Below are 22,346 nucleotides of genomic sequence, written 5' to 3'. Positions count from 1 at the left end.
ACCCTGGCAAGAGGTATTTTTGTCAAGGCTGGTCTTCAAAAACCATTAATTCTTTTTAAAGAAAAAAATTATTATAATTGCATAAAGAACCCTAAGCAAATATAGGCAACTGTTTTCCAAATCTGACCAATACAAATGATGAGAATTAAAATTAAACTGCAAAAAAAAAAACAAAACCCAAAGCCAGAAGGGTAGATGCTGTGGTTTGGATGTGTTCTTTTGTCAAAGCTCAGGTTGATTTTTAACTGTTAATGGAACGGTATTGAGGTGTGGCAGGGCTGTTAAGACATAGTGGGTATTGACTAAGGCAGAAATTCTCAACTTTCCTAACGCTTCAACCCTTTACAGTTAGTTCCTCGTTGTGGGGACCGCCAACCATAAAATCGTTGTTGCTACTTCAGAGCTGTAATTTTGCTGTTGTGAACCGTAATGTAAACATGAGTTTTCCAATGATCTGTGAAAGGGTCATTTGACGTCCCCCCAAAGGGTCTCAATCCACATGTTAAGAACCACTGGACTGAGGTCAGTCCCAAGAGACAGGTTTAGTTACTCCAAGAACCACCTATTATTTATTACACAGCACCCCATACCCATCGTCCCCTCTCACATATGCCCACTGACTCTTCTTTCTGGCACGAGTGAGCAGCGTGGGGACACACCAGCTCAATATTCTTGAAATTTCCTGCCTCTAGTGTGAGTCCAATTGTTTCCTTTAGAAATGACTAGTCTCCAGTGTTGTGTCATATGCAAACAGACTAAGATCACAGGTCATCTGCCCTGAGTCATGTCTCAATAAATCAATTCACCAGACACCAGTGGCACATTTTCCAAAACAGTCTATGCATCAGCTTAATTCACCTAATGTCCAACTAGACACAAATTCCACATGGGTGATTTCTGCCTCAGTGGACTCCAGGTACGGGTACCTCCTGGAGCCAAGGAAGGGACAGGGGTTGAAACAGATACAGGAGCAACTGAGGCTGGGTTCCCCAGGAAAGGGAGAAGCCAGGCTGGAGGGTAAGCCTAGGTCCTATGAAGTACTGACTTCCTAGATTATTCTAGATGTGGCTGAGGAAATCCAGCTGACCTTCCTAGTAAAATGGGAATGACCTAGTCCTGCCGAAAGGACTAGTGGTAGGCTTTGGGGAATATGCTAGGAAAAGTCAGCAATGACTCAGCAGGAAATGGCAAATGGGCTTCAAGCGTACCCAGTGAGCCCCAGGCTGAGGAGCAGTTGATCTCCTTATGCCCTGTCATTTCTCTCCACATTTTTCTGAGACTGCCCCGGAAGCTGCTTGACCCTCCCAGGGCTGTGAGCAAAGGTAGCTCCATTCTATCTATACAAATCAATATGAGCATTGGGTCTCTGGTGAACACCTTCCTGCTCCCTCGAGCCATGTGACTATGCGGTAGTTCTGGCCTAACTACAGCCAGAACCTACAGGAAGCCCAAGCTTAGGGTGAGAGCTCAGCAGAGGGTCCTGACCAGAGAAGCACACAGCAGGGCATGGGCTCCTTGGAGGCTGAAATAGGGATTCTAGAAAGTCAGTGTCCTCTATACCATAGTCCCCAGTCTAAAGGCCATGATGCCCGAGGAGGAAGGGGGGAGGAGGGACAGAAGGGACCAATGGGCCCTTGACTCTTAACCATCATCCACAGGTATTCTAACGGGGTGACTGCAGCCCTTCCCAAGGGCTTGGCTGTATAATGCTGAGTAGTGGCTGACACTGGGGCCTCAAGTGCTTTGCAGTGTCTCTGATAACCCATTCCCGCTTCTCCAGGAAGCTCAGCGAGGCTTTGCCTGCATCGTCCTTAACTCCCCATTCATTCCCTCAAACAGAGGCACAGAAAACCTTGACAAAAGCAAAATAAAATACGAAGGCAGCATTCTGTTCAATAAAATTTTTTCTGAAGATGCAACTTCCTCCTACTTGCTCTTAGGCAGGTTTTGCCAAAAGATTCTGTACCAAGAGCAGGCGAGGATCACTGAGCTATATTCTCCGAGGCTGGAGGGAGGAGGAGGCAGGGCAAAAGCATCCACACCTCTTGGCACATCCTCTTCCCTGATGAGGGCCAGAGCTAAGCCCACAAGACAGGAGCCAGCAAAGCCAATACCCTTCTCTACTACTGAGCTTACCAAGGGGCAATGGGCCTCTGCAAAGGCCCCTGTGTATGGAGAGGAAGGGAGAATGGCTAGAAGACCCCCCCACCCCCGGATAGACTACCTGGGCAATGGGCTAGAAATACAGCTCAGGGGTAGGCAGATCTTGTCCCATATCACAAAGCCCTGGGTTGGTCCCTAATACAAGAAGTGGGCATGGAAACACACATCTATAATCCCAGCGCTCAGGTGGAGGCAGAGCCCAAAGAATCCAAAGTTCAAGAACATCTGTGGCTACAGAGCAAGTTCTAGGCTCCATGAGACAGGCTACGTCTCAGAAGGGGTGTCAGAGCAGTCGGCATATACGTACCATGGCATCGAAGGGCTGGTCTGATAAGTGACGTGGATGCTGACCACGAGGTGAGTGAGTGGTACAGAGGACACATACCCTGGACACTCGAGTGGGACACACAAGATTTCTTCCCGTCACAAATGTTCTATTAAGACACATGAATTATGTCTAGTATCTTCAACTGGTCAACAGACACCTCAGACAGCACATGGATGACTATCAGGGGACGACTGGTGTCAACTCTCAGTTAAGATAAATCAGACACATGAATTTACTCGGGCCTAGACTGGGCCGCACGCAAAGAGGTCACTGGAGAGGAATGGCAGCTTTGCTTTGGTAGATGGAAATACAGAGACTTATGTGCAAGAATGGAGCCTTCAGACCCAGGTAAAACTGACTTAGCACACAAGTGGGCCGGCTTCAGGAAAAAGCAACCCAAAAGCAAATGCCTTTTAAAATTTAGACAGAAAGAAAAAACAGGCAATCAGAATGACCACTAGCTCAGCAAGTGGCCATAATCAAGGGGGTGGGTCATTTACACCTAATTAATAATTTATTTTTTATTGAAATCGAATACTTTATATTACAGTAAAGTTGATTGAAAAAAATGAACAGAAAAATCAATTTTTAAAAATACACTTATGTTGAAATCAAATAAGCCAGCCAAATTGGCATAAACCAAGAAATCTGCAGGGCGGTTCGCTTTTCGGTGTGTAGATACCACCTATGCACAACTCTACAATGTGAGAAGTCATTGACCACGTCAAGAAAAGTCCACAGCCAGTGGAAGAACACCGGGCCTGCCTTTCAATCCTGGGACCCTGCCCGGGCACAGGTCCACACCTAACACTGGCCCACCGTGTTTCACACGATGTCTGTAAGTCACCCTGTGCAAATTAAGGCTTCTTATAGGTCAAATGGGTGATAAACACTTTTTCCCCTTAAAAAAAGAAAACAGCACAGTAAAGGTGGTTTCATGAGAACCTGAAGAGGCCTACAACCCAAACTGGAAGTGCAGCTACTCTCCGTGTTGCCTCAACTCCAGTCACGTGTACAAAAGTCCTTCTCTGGGTGAGCTGCTGGGAAGGCAGCACCCAGGAGGATGCGTGCAAAGAGCTGCAGGTACAATGCGAGGCATGGAGCAGGCAGGCCTTCCCAGCCTGGGCACTCGGGGACCTGTGGATGTGCGTGCCCTACAACATGGAAAGCGAAGAGGAATACTGCAGCTCGCTAGCGTGTGCATCCAGGACAGTCCAGGAGCCACACAACGGCCCCAGCACACTGCCAGCTTCGCCTCATCACACCCTTGCTGGCAGAAGAAACTGGCTTTTTCTTTTTGTTTTGTTTTCCGCAAACCTGAGTAGTAACTGTCGAAGTCAATAAATAGGGGAGAGAATTCCATTGCTAAAAATATAGATGGTCAGACACCCTAGAGGGTCTGAAGCAGCAAGGGTTTTCTCAAACACAGCCCTCTGTGCTGAGATGCATGTGGCCTTGGCACCTGTTGGAAGGAAGCACACTGCAGCTATGCTTGGAAGTGAGGACTTGGGGCAAAACCCTGGCACGAAGTACCGCCCTTTGGCCAATTCAAGCAACACTTGTTCCATGACTGTAAACGACCATGAAGGAGGGGTGCCACCTCCTTCGCCCTCTCCCCCGTCACAAAAACTCTTCCCTTTGAAGCAGTTTTTGTTAAAGGCAAAATGATAGAAGCATCATCGAGTTGAAGTCTTATTTGGTTGGAGGTGCTTGGCTGTCCCATGGCTCCACGTTCTCCTGTAGGCACCGCGGAGTCAGATATGCAAGAGGTCTTCGTCGCTGTCATCATGGAAGGACACCAGCGTGGCAGAGGTGGGTGACTTGTGCTGTCCAGGTCTGGACTTCCCTTTTCTGGCCTTCTCTCCTCGGACCAGCCCCACCCTATCGTCCTCCCTTTCCCTAAGGACCTTGCGCTGTGGGTTTCTCGTGGGCTGTGAGCTTTCTACCTCGGCTCCTCTGCCCGAGTGAACTTTCACCTCTGGAATGGTCAGGACTTCGTCCTCACTGTCCTGGTCATCCCCATGCAGCGAAGTGAGAGCATCTGCTTTCACGGCCTTGGTGGTGATGTGGCCGTTCTCCTGTCCCTCTTTGCCTGGTCTTGGGGTTGGCGGCTGGACCTCTTCCATCAGCCACTCTGTTTCGTTCTCATCTGTCTCCTCTTCCTTGTTGATCTGCCAGGGAACAACAGCAGAGACCGTGTGAAACCCAGCAAAGATGCCCACCTGCTGCCAGCGAGCTCTCCTGGCACAGCCCACCAGGGCCTCTCTGTGCTGGCATGAGATGAGAACCTGCAAAGTAGAGCCACTGGCAAGAGTCTCACAAGCAAATGCGCAGGCCAGGCGGATAGGACTTGACATGGCCCATGACTGCTAAGCCGTGCTGGCAGAGAGGGGCTCTTCTGGGCAGCTGTGTACTGGGGAGAGGGCATCTGGTGTGCAAGAGAAGATACAGGAAGGGTTTGGACCAAAGCATCAAATTTCTAAATTTTCTGTATTTATGTGTATGTTCAAATGTGCACAGGTGCACGTATATGCACATGTGTGTACACATAGGAAAATCTTGGCTATCATCCTCAGAAGCTATCCACCATGGTTCTTTTGTTTTGCAACAAGGTCTCCCACTGGCTAGAGTTCACCAAGGAGATGGGGCTGGCTGGCCAGCTGGCGCAGAGCTGCACTGAATACCCCTGGGCATTCTAGCATGCATCACCATGCCCAGGGCTTTATTTTTTTTTTAATGGGTTCTAGAGGATCGTGCTATACCAACCAAGCCATCTTCCCAGTCTCAATTTATTTTTTAAAAGTGATCTGGCAATACGTCTGAGGACTAGTCCTTTACACTGTCTGACTACTTATCAGTGTGATTGGTTTAATAAAGAAGCTAAATGGCTAATATCTAGGCAAGATTTTCAGGGCAGTGGCTAAGGAGTCTGGAGGATATGTAGAAAGAAGCAAGATGAAGATGCCGTGCTGAAAGAAGGTACCACCACGTGGCAGGGGGTAGATAAGAAATATGGGTTAATTAAGTGAGATGAGCTACTTAGTAACAAGCCTAAGCTAGGGGCCAAGCATTTACAGATAATAGTAAGTCTCTATGTGGCTTTTTGGAGCGGCGGTGGAACAGGAAAATTCCACCAACATATGTGTGAGGGCTATAAACACATCTGTGTCCTTTGGCCTCTTTTGAAAGTCTGAGAGAAACTACCCAGATACTTGGTGCACAGGGCTTCATCACTGGGGCTTACTCTAAGAGTTCCAAACATTTGGGGACAGGCTATCAGATGATGTGAGGAGGCTTCCCTCCCAAGACACTCTATGCCAGCATGCAGGAAGGCTCGGGCAGCACAGGCAGCGCTGCAGGGAGCAGCTGCCCCACGAAGCGGACAGTACCTTCGAGTACTTGTAGGACACACCCGAGCTTCTTCTGCAGCAGTTGGTTAGCTTGTTGACCACAGCTTCCCTGTCAAACAGAAAACACAGTAAATGGACAGAAGAATGAGCAGAGACAAGGCACCCAGCCGGTTGGCACAGGTCCAGTCTGCACAGCTCCTAAGGACTGTGTCCTAAGGGCAGGGCATCTGGAATGACCGACAGCACCACTGGGACCACTGGGCTCAGAGCAGGCTGACAAGTGCCAGTCTCGCTCCACCCTTGAGACTGACAAGGTCAGCAGCAGGAACACACCTCTGTGTGCCCAGACTACTCTGATGGCGGCTTCCACAGGTATATGCCCATTGCTCTGCCTGAGCCCCACCCCTCCCTCCGAGTTCACATCTGAGCATGGTTGACTCCAGTCTATATACTCATCCACTTTCCCAGGGCTGCTCTAATGTGTGACATAAAAATCTAACAAAAAAATAGAATCATGTAACAAGCCCTTCACCTAGCAAAGCAAGGCCAACAGAAGAGAGCACCTGACACACAGTAGGTGTTTAATAAATGCTCACTTTGTGTGATGTGGGGGAAGGATAGTCAGCTGATCAGTAAAAAAAAAAAATCGCTCATGAGATTCTTCTTATCAGTCTTTGGACTTCATAAGGCTCATGTGTCTTAGACCCATCAGCACCAACTGAGAAGACTGTGATGTGCACAATGAGCGTGAACTAGAACCTGTGGTGTGCATACCCAGTGTGAACTTGAACCACTTCAGCACCTATGAACAACGCCAAAGTTCTGGGCAATCTCATGCTGTGTCATGGAAATTAAGACATTTAAAGGCAGTGGTATCCACTGCTTAGAATTCTGAACCTAGATGTTTGCTGTTGCCAGGTTCAAAACCCAAGCCCATAGCTAAGACTGGATGAACTGCTGGCCGGTCCGGCCCAGCCCCTCCTACCTTGCTGCCCACTTTACCTTCTCTCCTTCTTATAAAGCAGCAAGGCCAGCAAACAGCCAGTCAGCGCCACCAGGAGAAGGCTGAGGATGGCCCCGACAGCCTGACTCCGCTCTGAGAGTCCCTTGTACTCTGGTCCTGCATTGTCACCATCCAAGGCCATACTAGAAAGACATCCACAGAAAGGAAGCTGTGTCAGGAGCTGTGGAGAGCAATATTCCAAGGAAACTAGGTCCCAGAAGCTAGCCCCTACTCAATCCAGACCAGGACACGTGACCCACTAGGTTAGAAAGTAGCATCTAGAGTGTTCTGAGAACGCTTACAGTGGGAACAGGCCTACTGACAGAAACAGCAGGAGCTGAAGACATGGACCAGCCATGCACATCATCTCCTGTGGGTCTGCCTGGTCCTGCAGAGCCCTGCAGGCCAAGCAAAGACAGGGATTCTCCTGTACCAGGCCATCTTAGGGGCGTCTGGCTAGAGGGATATCTAGGACTGGCGTAGGCACAAATGCTGTGGAGCCTGCTGGTTCTAGCCCGGCTGGCCCAAGAACACTACTATGAAATGGAATAATTCCACCATGCCCACTCAATGCCAGTCCCGAGGGAGGAAGCAGGACATCCAGGATGCTCAGCACACAAAGGAAGCAGTCGTACATGGACACAGGCTGACTGTTCCTTCTGCTCAGGAAGGCTCAGCATCCAGAGCTCTCTGGTTTCCTGCCACTCAGGGCCACCACACATGATACGACACAGCGACACAACAGCATCTTCTGCCCCAGAGAAGCTGGGGCAGGGATGAAAGGAGTGACAGGGGGTATCTGGACTCCTAAGAGTTTTGGGGCAAACAGGCGGGTCACATAATAAAGACAATTACAGTGAAAGTTTGGCTCCAGAATAATGCAAATAAACTGGTGAGCGCCACCAAGCAAGAGCTCTGATGGGCTGGTGTGCATCCCAGCCACACAATCTCATACTAACACCAGGAAGCCAGGAAACAACGGAAGAGGCTGGTGTTCAGACCGGCCCTAGCCCGCACCTCTTAACCTGTGCTGGGGTAGGAATATCGCATGCTAACGGCAATATGGGGAGCCTGCAGACCTCCAAGCCAGAGCCGGCACAGGCGCTCAAGGGCACGTTAAGATGCTCTGGAACACTTTCGTCGCTGTTCACCTCTGAATTCTTCGAATTCTACCCTCGACTGCTCCTTTACACCAAGGATTACTTACAAATAACAGGTCTTAGTTTCCACATGCAAATAAAGATAATGGTCCCTGGACATGAAAACACCATGATTTCCTCCCTCCCTGGCCTGGAGTCCTTGGAGCATTCCCCTTCCTGCCCCCAAAACTCCAGGCTCTGGAGCGTATTCTAAAGACCTACAGAGTGCTTTGTTTACCCCAATACAGAAATGCTTCGCTCCAACTGAACTGCAGTCTGCCATGTAAAGCACACGGAGCACAGGGAAGGCTGAAGGAATCACAGCAGCCCTGCTCCCAGCAGCTGAGGGAAGGGAGATGGTGTGTACGACAAAGACAATGGCACAGACCAAGATTCATCTTTTGTCCTCATCAGAATACATCCCAATATAACAGCAAGCGAAAACACAGAGGCTTAGCCTTGAACAGTGATGGAAAAGGGACATGGCTGCCACACTCACCCCAGAGGACAGACAGCCGCAGTGTACCAGGAGAACAGGTACTGGCAGTCAGCAGTCTCGTGGCTGAACTCTGGGATCCCATCCTTCACCAGAGGGTCACAGTGGAAGAAGATGGTGGAGGAGACAGACTTGGTCTTATCTTTCCCACACTTGGAGGACGAGGCAAACACCACATCCAGATCGCCATCTGTCACCCAGGAAAGGAGACATCATCATTACCAGTCACCACATGGACACTTCAAATGTCCGCGTGCACTCTACGGGTTTGTCCAAAGCATGGAAGGATTTTAACCTCATCTAACATGAGGTCTGGCCTTTGTCCTTGGCTAATGATAGGATTTACAGTGGGCTGACCAGGTCTCCTTCAGCCTAGACAACAGAATCAGCATGCCTAGCCAGCAGTGCTCCAGGGAGACATCACACATCACTGTAGGGATGGCGGTACAGCCTATTTCCACAGGGAGGCCAGAGGAGGGTCTGCACCTGGCTCCCAGCCTTCCCCAGGAGCATCCTGTCACGGTGACTACAGCCTACAACCTCAACTATAATCAACTACAAGCAGGAGGACAACGGCTCCCAGAGAATTCTGGGAGTTCTCACCCAAATTTCCAAATGAGAGTGACCTATGGAAACCACTGAATGAGCCCTTGGTGTCAGAAATACAGGAAGACTGAGTGGACCCTGCTCTAACCTCATTCTCCTAGCTCCTGTTCTCTTGATCATGGATCTGGAAACACTATGTTAAAAGTTAACTGTCACATGGTTCAAAAGCAAATCACAAAAGGTATATGGTGAAAGATGAGTTATTTCAAACAGAAAATACACACGGCCTTGCAGGAACACACACTCGTGTGATAACGAGAATGACTCTGGTGCCAGTCAACCTCCCCACACCTGTTCTCACTCAGCTAGATGGGTTCCCCACCATCACGGCAAATGTCTGAGGTCAGACGGCAACTTATGGAGTTGGTTCTCTCCTTCTATTATGTGAGTCCCACTAATCCCAGTCCCTCAGGCTTGGCATCAAGCACCCTTACCCACTGAGCCAGCTCCCTCATGAACCTCTCCTTCTCTAATGACTTAGAGTTTCTAAATGAGGAAGCAGCAGTCCTAATGGCAGGTCACAATCATACTATGCACCCTGTCTCCCTCTGTATTTGCCCACCAGGGCAATACCGGCTCACAAAGGGCTTTGGTTCTGGAAGCAGTCTTGAGATTTCCACGCAGTGGGTTAGTGGGTGAGCACACACAGCTCTCCCTTCGAAAAGCTGCACGAGAACCACTAACAGGCAGCAGCAAGTTACCTTGGATGTAGTACTTGGTCCTGTCGGAGGTGCCCACTTTCCTGCTGAAGTGCTGGTCATTGGGCTTCACCTGGCAAATGTTGGCACCAGAGCAGGCAGGGTTAGTGGAGCTGGTGATGGAGGAGAGCTGGATCTCATACAGGTAGTTGTCCCCGTTGGTTCTCATGTCCCCAGAGGCGCTGAACAGCCTGAGGCAGAGGAGACACAGTGATTTAAAACTCTTCATGTTTCTTTTCTCCTGCATACTCCAGCCACATGAGACTTCAGTCATCTCCCTGCCCCAGTGTCCCCTCCTGGAGTGACTATACCTTCTTATACATGGCAGACAGCACATGCAATGCACTCTGCCCCCACATGGCCAAAGACACTGCCGAGAGATGAACCTTTACAACATGTTGGTCAGTCCAGAAGAATCCTTGTTCCCCTACTCTTCCCGAGGCCCTTGGCTCCAACCCCTAGGCTCCCCAGCAGAGAGGAGAGGAGCTACTTTTTATAAAGACACACCACGGTGTTAAGCCATGAGAAACAGTACACTTTTCTTCATTTAAATCAGTCCATGGTTACTCCAGTAACAGAAGCAGAAGCACACAGACTACTTACCTTGTGCACTTCTGCTAGGAAAAGTCTCGTTTTTGTTCACTTTTGACTACGTGTAAAGCCAAAGAGGCAATCTCCCACTTACTTAAAGTAGATGTCGCCGAGGCTGAAGCTCTTGCCGGTCACAGGGTTGATGAGGGTCCCATTCACCATGCTCACTTCCTGAGGCCTCACAGCGCAGGCCGCCCTCGAGTCCCAGCCAAAGTAGTAGGTGCAGGTGTCACTATCAAACCTGGGAGGAGGGGATGAGGTCACCGCTGGGGTCTGGAGAGCCCTTGGTGCCCACAGCACAGAGTGGGAGTGGCAGCACTGGGCCAGGACAATTATCTTGGTCCCCATGCTTCAGCACAGGAACAAAAGATAACATCAGTGGCATGGATCTGGTGCCTGCTGACCCTGGGAACAGCAGCCCGTGATTCTGGCCTCTCAGGAGGCCGAGGCAGAAGGTAGGAAGTGCCTGTCACAACTACAGAGCAAATCCAAGGCCAGCCTGGACACCTTACCTTAGTGACACCTTGTCCCAAAATTAACAAAAGGGAGCTGGAAATACCTTTCAAGAGCAGAGTCTTGATTAGCTTGCATGAGGCCCTGGGTTCAAGCCTCTGTTTATGAAAAAAAAAGCTCAACAAAAATGTCTTAACAAATCTTGCATCTAGACTTTCAATCTTCACTTTTACAAGCATCTGAGTCTCACGTTAAAAAGCCCTTTTATTTGTTATGGTTGCCTTTCAAAGCGCAGCTTCCAAAGCAGCAGCTCACATGCTCTCCCCCCGCCCCCGCCCCCGCCCCCGCCCCCGGCACCGGCCACTGCCTGGAACACACTATGCCATCACTCAAGAATATCCTAGAACCTGTTTGTAGGTTCTAGACAGGCTGCTGGTGGTGGCCCTTAGAATTCCACCATGACATTCAAGGGCAGCAGTCAGCCCTGCACTGCTAGGCTACCACAGGCAGCTCCAAAGCCAGTTCGGGGCATGTTTCCTAAGGTAAACCAGGCTAAAGCGCTGAGGTAGCCTGGCTATGGCACATCTTAGCACTCTAGTGGGGGTGGGGAGACTCCTGTGGGAAAAACACCGCACAGGCAGGACAATCCTCAGCTCTGGCCTCTAGGCCCTCGGTCTCAGAGTCTCAGCGACAGCCCAGACACCGTCATCTGTGCACATTTCCCAACTCTTGTGTAGAAACGGGAGGCAAAAAGTCACAGTGTGCTTGCACTGAGCACTGTCTCACCTCTTGAATGTCGGCCTGCCCACAGTCTTCGCACAGGTCAACTCAATTACAGACGATGCCGTCTTATTCCCACCACAAGGATAGCCTTTTGAGTAAGTGACAACAACCTTGTCACCTGAAACAAAACAATGAACTGGTGTTATTTCTAAGGCATTACGAAAGCATCGGGAGCTTAAAGTCTACTGTAAAGACAGGTGACAGCTCTCTAACGACCATCCACACCTCCAGGACGACCATCCACACCTACAGGATACCATCCACACCTCCAGGACGACCATCCACACCTACAGGATACCATCCACACCTCCAGGACGACCATCCACACCTACAGGATACCATCCACACCTACAGGATACCATCCACACCTACAGGATACCATCCACATCTACAGGATACCATCCACACCTACAGGATACCATCCACACCTACAGGACGACCATCCACACCTACAGGACGACCATCCACACCTACAGGATACCATCCACACCTACAGGATACCATCCACACCTACAGGATACCATCCACACCTACAGGATACCATCCACACCTACAGGATACCATCCATACCTCCAGGACGACCATCCACACCTACAGGATACCATCCACACCTACAGGATACCATCCACACCTACAGGATACCATCCACACCTACAGGACGACCATCCACACCTACAGGATACCATCCACACCTACAGGATACCATCCATACCTCCAGGACGACCATCCACACCTACAGGATACCATCCACACCTACAGGATACCATCCACACCTACAGGACGACCATCCACACCTACAGGATACCATCCACACCTACAGGATACCATCCACACCTACAGGATACCATCCACATCTACAGGATACCATCCACACCTACAGGATACCATCCACACCTACAGGATACCATCCACACCTACAGGACGACCATCCACACCTACAGGATACCATCCACACCTACAGGATACCATCCACACCTCCAGGATACCATCCACACCTACAGGACGACCATCCACACCTCCAGGACGACCATCCACACCTACAGGATACCATCCACACCTACAGGATACCATCCACACCTACAGGACGACCATCCACACCTACAGGATACCATCCACACCTACAGGACGACCATCCACACCTACAGGACGACCATCCACACCTACAGGATACCATCCACACCTACAGGATACCATCCACACCTACAGGATACCATCCACACCTACAGGATACCATCCACACCTCCAGGATACCATCCACACCTACAGGATACCATCCACACCTACAGGATACCATCCACACCTACAGGATACCATCCACACCTACAGGATACCATCCACACCTCCAGGACGACCATCCACACCTCCAGGACGACCATCCACACCTACAGGATACCATCCACACCTACAGGATACCATCCACACCTACAGGACGACCATCCACACCTACAGGATACCATCCACACCTACAGGATACCATCCACACCTCCAGGATACCATCCACACCTCCAGGATACCATCCACACCTCCAGGACGACCATCCACACCTCCAGGACGACCATCCACACCTACAGGACGACCATCCACACCTACAGGATACCATCCACACCTACAGGACGACCATCCACACCTACAGGATACCATCCACACCTACAGGATACCATCCACACCTACAGGATACCATCCACACCTACAGGACGACCATCCACACCTACAGGACGACCATCCACACCTCCAGGATACCATCCACACCTACAGGATACCATCCACACCTACAGGATACCATCCACACCTACAGGATACCATCCACACCTACAGGATACCATCCACACCTACAGGATACCATCCACACCTACAGGATACCATCCACACCTACAGGACGACCATCCACACCTCCAGGATACCATCCACACCTACAGGATACCATCCACACCTACAGGATACCATCCACACCTACAGGATACCATCCACACCTACAGGATACCATCCACACCTACAGGATACCATCCACACCTACAGGATACCATCCACACCTACAGGATACCATCCACACCTACAGGACGACCATCCACACCTACAGGATACCATCCACACCTACAGGACGACCATCCACACCTACAGGATACCATCCACACCTACAGGACGACCATCCACACCTACAGGACGACCATCCACACCTACAGGATACCATCCACACCTACAGGATACCATCCACACCTACAGGACGACCATCCACACCTACAGGATACCATCCACACCTACAGGACGACCATCCACACCTACAGGACGACCATCCACACCTACAGGATACCATCCACACCTACAGGATACCATCCACACCTACAGGATACCATCCACACCTACAGGACGACCATCCACACCTACAGGATACCATCCACACCTACAGGACGACCATCCACACCTACAGGATACCATCCACACCTACAGGATACCATCCACACCTACAGGATACCATCCACATCTACAGGATACCATCCACACCTACAGGATACCATCCACACCTACAGGATACCATCCACACCTACAGGATACCATCCACACCTACAGGACGACCATCCACACCTACAGGATACCATCCACACCTACAGGATACCATCCACACCTACAGGATACCATCCACACCTACAGGATACCATCCACACCTACAGGATACCATCCACACCTACAGGACGACCATCCACACCTACAGGATACCATCCACACCTACAGGATACCATCCACACCTACAGGACGACCATCCACACCTACAGGATACCATCCACACCTACAGGACGACCATCCACACCTACAGGATACCATCCACACCTACAGGATACCATCCACACCTACAGGATACCATCCACACCTACAGGATACCATCCACACCTACAGCACGACCATCCACACCTACAGGACGACCATCCACACCTACAGGACGACCATCCACACCTACAGGATACCATCCACACCTACAGGATACCATCCACACCTACAGGACGACCATCCACACCTACAGGATACCATCCACACCTACAGGATACCATCCATACCTCCAGGACGACCATCCACACCTACAGGATACCATCCACACCTACAGGATACCATCCACACCTCCAGGATACCATCCACACCTACAGGATACCATCCACACCTACAGGATACCATCCACACCTACAGGATACCATCCACACCTACAGGATACCATCCACACCTACAGGACGACCATCCACACCTACAGGATACCATCCACACCTACAGGATACCATCCATACCTCCAGGACGACCATCCACACCTACAGGATACCATCCACACCTCCAGGATACCATCCACACCTACAGGATACCATCCACACCTACAGGATACCATCCACACCTACAGGATGACCATCCACACCTACAGGATACCATCCACACCTCCAGGATACCATCCACACCTACAGGATACCATCCACACCTACAGGACGACCATCCACACCTACAGGATACCATCCACACCTACAGGATACCATCCACACCTACAGGACGACCATCCACACCTACAGGATACCATCCACACCTCCAGGATACCATCCACACCTACAGGATACCATCCAACCTACAGGATACCATCCACACCTACAGGATACCATCCACACCTACAGGATACCATCCACACCTACAGGATACCATCCACACCTACAGGATACCATCCACACCTACAGGATACCATCCACACCTACAGGATACCATCCACACCTACAGGATACCATCCACACCTACAGGATACCATCCACACCTACAGGATACCATCCACACCTACAGGACGACCATCCACACCTACAGGATACCATCCACACCTACAGGACGACCATCCACACCTACAGGACGACCATCCACACCTACAGGATACCATCCACACCTACAGGATACCATCCACACCTACAGCACGACCATCCACACCTACAGGATACCATCCACACCTACAGGACGACCATCCACACCTACAGGACGACCATCCACACCTCCAGGATACCATCCACACCTACAGGATACCATCCACACCTACAGGATACCATCCACACCTACAGGATACCATCCACACCTACAGGATACCATCCACACCTACAGGATGACCATCCACACCTACAGGATACCATCCACACCTCCAGGATACCATCCACACCTACAGGATACCATCCACACCTACAGGACGACCATCCACACCTACAGGATACCATCCACACCTACAGGATACCATCCACACCTACAGGATACCATCCAACCTACAGGATACCATCCACACCTACAGGATACCATCCACACCTACAGGATACCATCCACACCTACAGGATACCATCCACACCTACAGGATACCATCCACACCTACAGGATACCATCCACACCTACAGGATACCATCCACACCTACAGGATACCATCCACACCTACAGGATACCATCCACACCTACAGGATACCATCCACACCTACAGGACGACCATCCACACCTACAGGATACCATCCACACCTACAGGACGACCATCCACACCTACAGGACGACCATCCACACCTACAGGATACCATCCACACCTACAGGATACCATCCACACCTACAGCACGACCATCCACACCTACAGGATACCATCCACACCTACAGGACGACCATCCACACCTACAGGATACCATCCACACCTACAGGACGACCATCCACACCTCCAGGATACCATCCACACCTACAGGATACCATCCACACCTACAGGATACCATCCACACCTACAGGATACCATCCACACCTACAGGATACCATCCACACCTACAGGATACCATCCACACCTACAGGATACCATCCACACCTACAGGATACCATCCACACCTACAGGATACCATCCACACCTACAGGATACCATCCACACCTACAGGATACCATCCACACCTACAGGATACCATCCACACCTACAGGATACCATCCACACCTACAGGATACCATCCACACCTACAGGACGACCATCCACACCTACAGGATACCATCCACACCTACAGGACGACCATCCACACCTACAGGACGACTATCCACACCTACAGGACGACCATCCACACCTACAGGATACCATCCACACCTACAGGATACCATCCACACCTACAGGATACCATCCACACCTCCAGGACGACCATCCACACCTACAGGATACCATCCACACCTACAGGATACCATCCACACCTACAGGATACCATCCACACCTCCAGGACGACCATCCACACCTACAGGATACCATCCACACCTACAGGATACCATCCACACCTACAGGATACCATCCACATCTACAGGATACCATCCACACCTACAGGATACCATCCACACCTACAGGATACCATCCACACCTACAGGATACCATCCACACCTACAGGACGACCATCCACACCTACAGGATACCATCCACACCTACAGGATACCATCCACACCTACAGGATACCATCCACACCTACAGGATACCATCCACACCTACAGGACGACCATCCACACCTACAGGATACCATCCACACCTCCAGGACGACCATCCACACCTACAGGATACCATCCACACCTACAGGATACCATCCACACCTACAGGACGACCATCCACACCTACAGGATACCATCCACACCTCCAGGACGACCATCCACACCTCCAGGACGACCATCCACACCTACAGGATACCATCCACACCTACAGGATACCATCCACACCTACAGGACGACCATCCACACCTACAGGATACCATCCACACCTACAGCACGACCATCCACACCTACAGGATACCATCCACACCTCCAGGACGACCATCCACACCTACAAAACGACCATCCAACTCCATAGGACTCCCTGGTTGTGCAAAATAGGATTCCTAAGACGTTCCTAAGTGTTCCCACCAGGGTTCTCATGTTGGGAATTTAATTCCCAGAGGGAGGTACCTCTCAGACCACTTCCTGTCTGGTGACTCTGCCAATCTGTAGAACCTGGGCTTCTGACTAAAGGCCATGGTGATTTCTCAGAATTCACTCTCTATCTCAATACCCATGTCAGCCTGTAGCTCAATCAGCACAACTTAGAACTCCACTCTAGCCTGACAGCAGAGCACTCAACACAGTATAGATATTCTTAGCTAAGTGTGATGGTCCTCTAATGAGCAGATCTACCAATGACAGGTGAGCTTGTATTCAAACTACTAAAGAGTCATGATTACTTTCCAAGTGCTTGAGGAAGACGTGTGTCTGTACCATGTCCCCTGCAACTATGGGTTTCTGAGGTGTGTGTAGACATAGATTCAGGAGCCAGAACATAATCACCAGAGGTGTTTTAAACAGACAGGTGGTCATACTTCAGAGCATACAGATGGCATGTACGTTCATATTCCAGGAAGTGGGTGGAAATGCTTCAATTAGTCACAGAGAATAGTCTCTCAAGTTTCCATCAAAGCTCAGGTACATTCCCCATCACACCAGCGACAGCCTCACCTTGCCAATCTTGGTACAGCAACTGAATCAAGGATGAGGACCCCAGAGCCTTACCTATGACATCCAGCTTTTGTGTATGAACAAGCCCCAGAACCTGGACTTGACCAGATAGACTCTTCTTGCAAACGCTGGCCCTTTCAGAACAGTCCAGGGGCCCTTTATATACTCTCTGACACAGATTGATAAAGTACCTGCGGAATGAAACAAAGGAGTGGGAGAAAGGGAAGTGACATCTCTACCCTAAGATACTCCAGGCTGCCTTGGGAGGTGGCTCCTAGAGCAGCGTTGGCAGTGCAGAAGGAGCAGAGACATGTCCTCAGGTATCCCTGGCACAGTGCAGAGAGAAGAGAGACGGCTGTGGAGGTAGAGCAGACACTAGGTCCTCCATTCACAGCCCTGATCTGCAGCAGGACCTGCAGGGCTCAGAGTGCCTGGCAGAGAAAGCACTCCCCACATGGAGCTCAAAAGGCAAAGGCAGAGTAATACCTGGCAAAAGTCTTAGAAACCCCATACTACCTCACACCTGTGCACCAGGAAGCCCTTTACAACTAACTGCCAGGGTTCCAATCTCCATGTGAGTCCACCAGAGCTCCCCACACTCTATGTCATTCTCACACTGAGAGCCCCGAAGACCACAGTTATGTGATATTCCTATCTGCAAACATGAGGGGCCGTGATGGGTGCATACTCACGAGGTTCCTTCATGGACAAAGTCCCAGGACCCTGTGAGGGAAGAGAGCAACCGCAAGTCGTAGGTTTTGTGCTTCTGAACGAACTTGCACTCCATCTTCTTCGGAGGGCAGACAACTTTTGTTTTCCACTCAAATGTCACCTCACACCCACGATCTTCACTCAAGACTTCTGGCCTGCCAATATCTTCATTTTCATCACATGTAAATATGATGGCAGACATCCGGTATCTGTTGGCTGGAGAGCAGTGGCATGCAATGGTCAGACCTAGCTAGGGTGGGGCGAACACCTCGACTTCTCCACCTCCTATCTCCTGGCCATTTCCCAAGTACAGTCCTGGACAAGATCTGTCTCACTCCTGCAGATCTATCCACAGTTTCAGTTCCCACAGACCCCACAACACCTTTAGGGCTCCTCCCAGGAAAGCACTCAACATTTGACCATACACTGATGGTGACAGTGCCACCCATGGGCCACAAGTATTACTGTCAACACAAACCTCGAAGCTAGTCATCGCCCATAAACCAAACACTCATCCGTGGTAACTTAGAGAGCTACACGGATTCTAAGGTGCTTGAGTCACTCTTCCTCCGCCCCTCAGTCACAAAGGAGCCAGGTGCTAAGTCTGTCTCTCCGTGAATACCACCCCCACACATGGTGTGTTCAGTGACTTCACACGGCAGACCCAACAGAGCTGCATGCTGGGATGTGAGCACAGTGACTCCACTACTGAGCGGACCCAGGTGAGCACTCTACGGCATGCCCACACTCAGTACAGCTCCACTGTGGTTCACATATACACCTGCCTTGTCATCCCATGGAGCAACTAAAATGCTCTCTGTAGCCAACAAGAAGAAACTTACATCATGGCCTTAATTAGCGTGGTCATCCCTAGAACAGCTGCCACCCTCCCATCCCCAGACTTGGTTCTCCACTTACTCTGTCTGCAGAAGCCCCATTCATGGTCACGATCGTAATTTGCAGTTTTGCTACACCACAGCTTTGACCGTCCCTCCAAAGCACAGTCCTCATAGGTCTTCCTTTCATAGATGAAGGGGAAGACGCAGGGGTCGCCATCTTCCGTCTCTGGAAGGAAAGAAGTAAGGAAGGTCATTTAGATGTATCAACACCTTACTAGCTGCCATTGCCCAAGGATAGCCAACAAGGAGTCCCTAAGACGCTGTCTACCTGCCTGACAGCCAGGATGTCCTCGCACAAACACGTGAAGACAGCACGCATGTTCCAGGCACACTCACTCATACCAGGGAGGGCGCTGTGGCAGGGTGGAGTGCTCACAGAGCTAGAGCTTCACTCCTCAGGGACTTTCCTGATGAGTCTAATCTATTTACTAGGAATCTGAAAATTACCCTACAGTGAAGATTTACCTGGAGGGCAAGGGTCACCATTCACATAACTCAGAATGACTGCTTCGTCCTGGTGCCGGTAATCCAGCTGCATCGATGTTAGGCGACCAAAAGATGCCCCTTTGCTCCCAGAAAGCAGACAGACGCCACTGTCCTTGCAGCCTCCCTGGTCTAGGCCCTCTGCTGCAGTGCACACCCCTATACTGTATGTGTGAGAGTCGCGAGTGACCTGCAGACAAAGAGCACAGCCGGCTGTGGACAGTGTGAACAGAGCAGAGCTCCAAGTAAGGACAGAAACACTACTGCAGTTCACGTTCCTGTACCTGGATAGTGCCATGGCTTCCAGGGCCACCTCCAGGGGCAACCAGGAATGCCCTGTTGGTACCCTGGCCACTAGAAGAGGTCAAAATCCCCTCCCTCCAAGCCTCCTTTCCTTCCTTGTTCTCTCCCCTGGGCCCAGGCTGCCAATGGGTGCTGTTCAACTGTCCTCTCTAGCTAGATCCTGCTGCTTGGAGTTCCAGGCTTCCAGGCTGACTTCTTCGGCTGGGTAAGGAATGAGCTAAGAAGCTAAGCAGACAATTCCACAGGTAAGCATGGGCCTTGCTGTCTTTACTACTCACTGTGCACCTGGAAGGGGGGGGGGGCTGTGCACCCCAGGCGCCAACTCCGGAGAAAGTTAAGAACTTGCCACTCACCAGCTGCCAGGCACAAGCAGTTGCTGAGGTGCTGTAGTCCAGTTCATACACTGGGATAACTTGGCAATAACCTTGCACCCTCACTGACAGTCCCCTATCCACAGACACATGGCTGAAGAGCTTTGCATAACACTAAGTCACTCACAGTCTGTGGTTGGCAAACTGCGGTCTCTTTACCCTGAGTTCAGGCTGGCAACTTAGCAATTCTCTGTGAATTTCTGTAACCAAACTAATGTGGCCCTGCTCCAGGGCTATGTGGTCCAAGGCATGCCCCCAAGCCTTTATCCACCTGTGCTACAGAATTTCACTGCCCACCTCCCTAGTCAGAGCCCCTGGCTACGGAAGGCAGCCTTGCCTTGAAAGTGCTTGTAGAGAGGCTGGTCAGATTGAAGCTGTAGAGAAGCTGCTCGTCCGTCACAGCACAGCCCTGTGTCTTCACTTCATCGGGACAGACGATCGGAGTTTCCCATTCAAACACAAAGTCACAGTCATTGGTCCTTATCAGCTTAGGAGTTCCCTGTGGAAAGAAGAGCATGAATCTTAAAAACCATAGGATGTGAGTTGAAGATCCACCACACTCTTGCCTGGGAGTGGTGAGGACATACAACCCTTCCACATACTACAGAAGCAAGCATAGGCAAACCAAAGCAGGTCTGCATTTTGCCAAATCTTGACACCAGGAATACTTAAGAGGACAAAATATAATGCAGTCATATACTACACAGATTCATTCAACAGCAGCAGAAAGCAGCCAGTTGTTTGGCAATTTCATTTACATTTGCTGATGAGACCTTTCCTGAGTGACTCATACAAGGAAAGAGCTTCTACCACAGATGGCAAACATTGGGAAGGACAACCCTTTAAAACCTCTCCTGCTGCAACACCAGCATCTACCCAGGGCACTGGGAATAGCACAAGTCCCCTCAGTGCATCCAGATGTCACAAGTTCAGAGCTGAGAACTGTTCCACTTGCTTATCTGGTCCTGAGAGAAAATAAGACTATATAATGAATGACGGTAGGGGCCCTAAAGTCTGACTTCCTACTCAGAAAACAATGTGGCTTCTCTCCCCCAAAGTTTCCATGTTTTTGAGTGACCAAAAGCATCCATGTTAACTCAGACTTGCTCACGCCTCGAGTACTTTTTAAATAGTTTTGAGAAAGGACTCAGGCACTCCCCATAGGTGCTGTGGGTAAAGGTAACAGGTGGTGGCACACACATACCATGCTGACCCCTCTCTTGCAGTGAAACGCGATGAGTGAGGTGTAGTTCATATATTTGTCCGCTAAGCAAGGAGTACTGCTTTCAAAGTTCAAGTAAACTTCGTTCGCCACAGGATTGAATATTGGAGGACCTGTGACTCGGCCAATGTCCTAGAAAAGGAGGAAGCAAACAGTGGTCCATAACCATTCCAAGGTTGACAGACGAGGGCCTCACAGGGACTGCAGCGGGTCTGCATCATCAGCCCTTCGAGAAGCACTTTCTGCTGCTCTCACTATCAGGCAAGCAGGTCGCTGGCATGT

General features: G+C 50.5%; 1 protein-coding gene across 1 annotated transcript in view; it reads right to left on the bottom strand.

The window, feature by feature from the left end:
* Nucleotides 1-2,986: 2,986 nt before the first annotated feature.
* The window catches only part of Igf2r (insulin like growth factor 2 receptor), a 97,357-nt gene continuing 77,997 nt past the window's right edge, over nucleotides 2,987-22,346 (bottom strand). Inside the window, exons 36-48 of the mRNA XM_075950782.1 lie at nucleotides 22,047-22,196; nucleotides 21,180-21,341; nucleotides 20,151-20,358; nucleotides 19,705-19,851; nucleotides 18,768-19,002; nucleotides 18,130-18,266; nucleotides 11,614-11,728; nucleotides 10,469-10,615; nucleotides 9,787-9,974; nucleotides 8,483-8,669; nucleotides 6,844-6,987; nucleotides 5,881-5,950; nucleotides 2,987-4,662 (exon numbers count right to left, since the gene is read on the bottom strand). Coding sequence (XP_075806897.1) covers nucleotides 4,246-4,662; nucleotides 5,881-5,950; nucleotides 6,844-6,987; nucleotides 8,483-8,669; nucleotides 9,787-9,974; nucleotides 10,469-10,615; nucleotides 11,614-11,728; nucleotides 18,130-18,266; nucleotides 18,768-19,002; nucleotides 19,705-19,851; nucleotides 20,151-20,358; nucleotides 21,180-21,341; nucleotides 22,047-22,196 — 2,307 coding nt within the window. The 3' untranslated portion in view covers nucleotides 2,987-4,245. The remainder of the gene's footprint in view (nucleotides 4,663-5,880; nucleotides 5,951-6,843; nucleotides 6,988-8,482; nucleotides 8,670-9,786; nucleotides 9,975-10,468; nucleotides 10,616-11,613; nucleotides 11,729-18,129; nucleotides 18,267-18,767; nucleotides 19,003-19,704; nucleotides 19,852-20,150; nucleotides 20,359-21,179; nucleotides 21,342-22,046; nucleotides 22,197-22,346) is intronic.

The sequence above is a fragment of the Microtus pennsylvanicus genome, chromosome 1, assembly GCF_037038515.1.
Source record: "Microtus pennsylvanicus isolate mMicPen1 chromosome 1, mMicPen1.hap1, whole genome shotgun sequence".
NCBI lineage: Eukaryota > Metazoa > Chordata > Mammalia > Rodentia > Cricetidae > Microtus > Microtus pennsylvanicus.
This window is presented reverse-complemented; position numbering and strand designations above follow the sequence as displayed.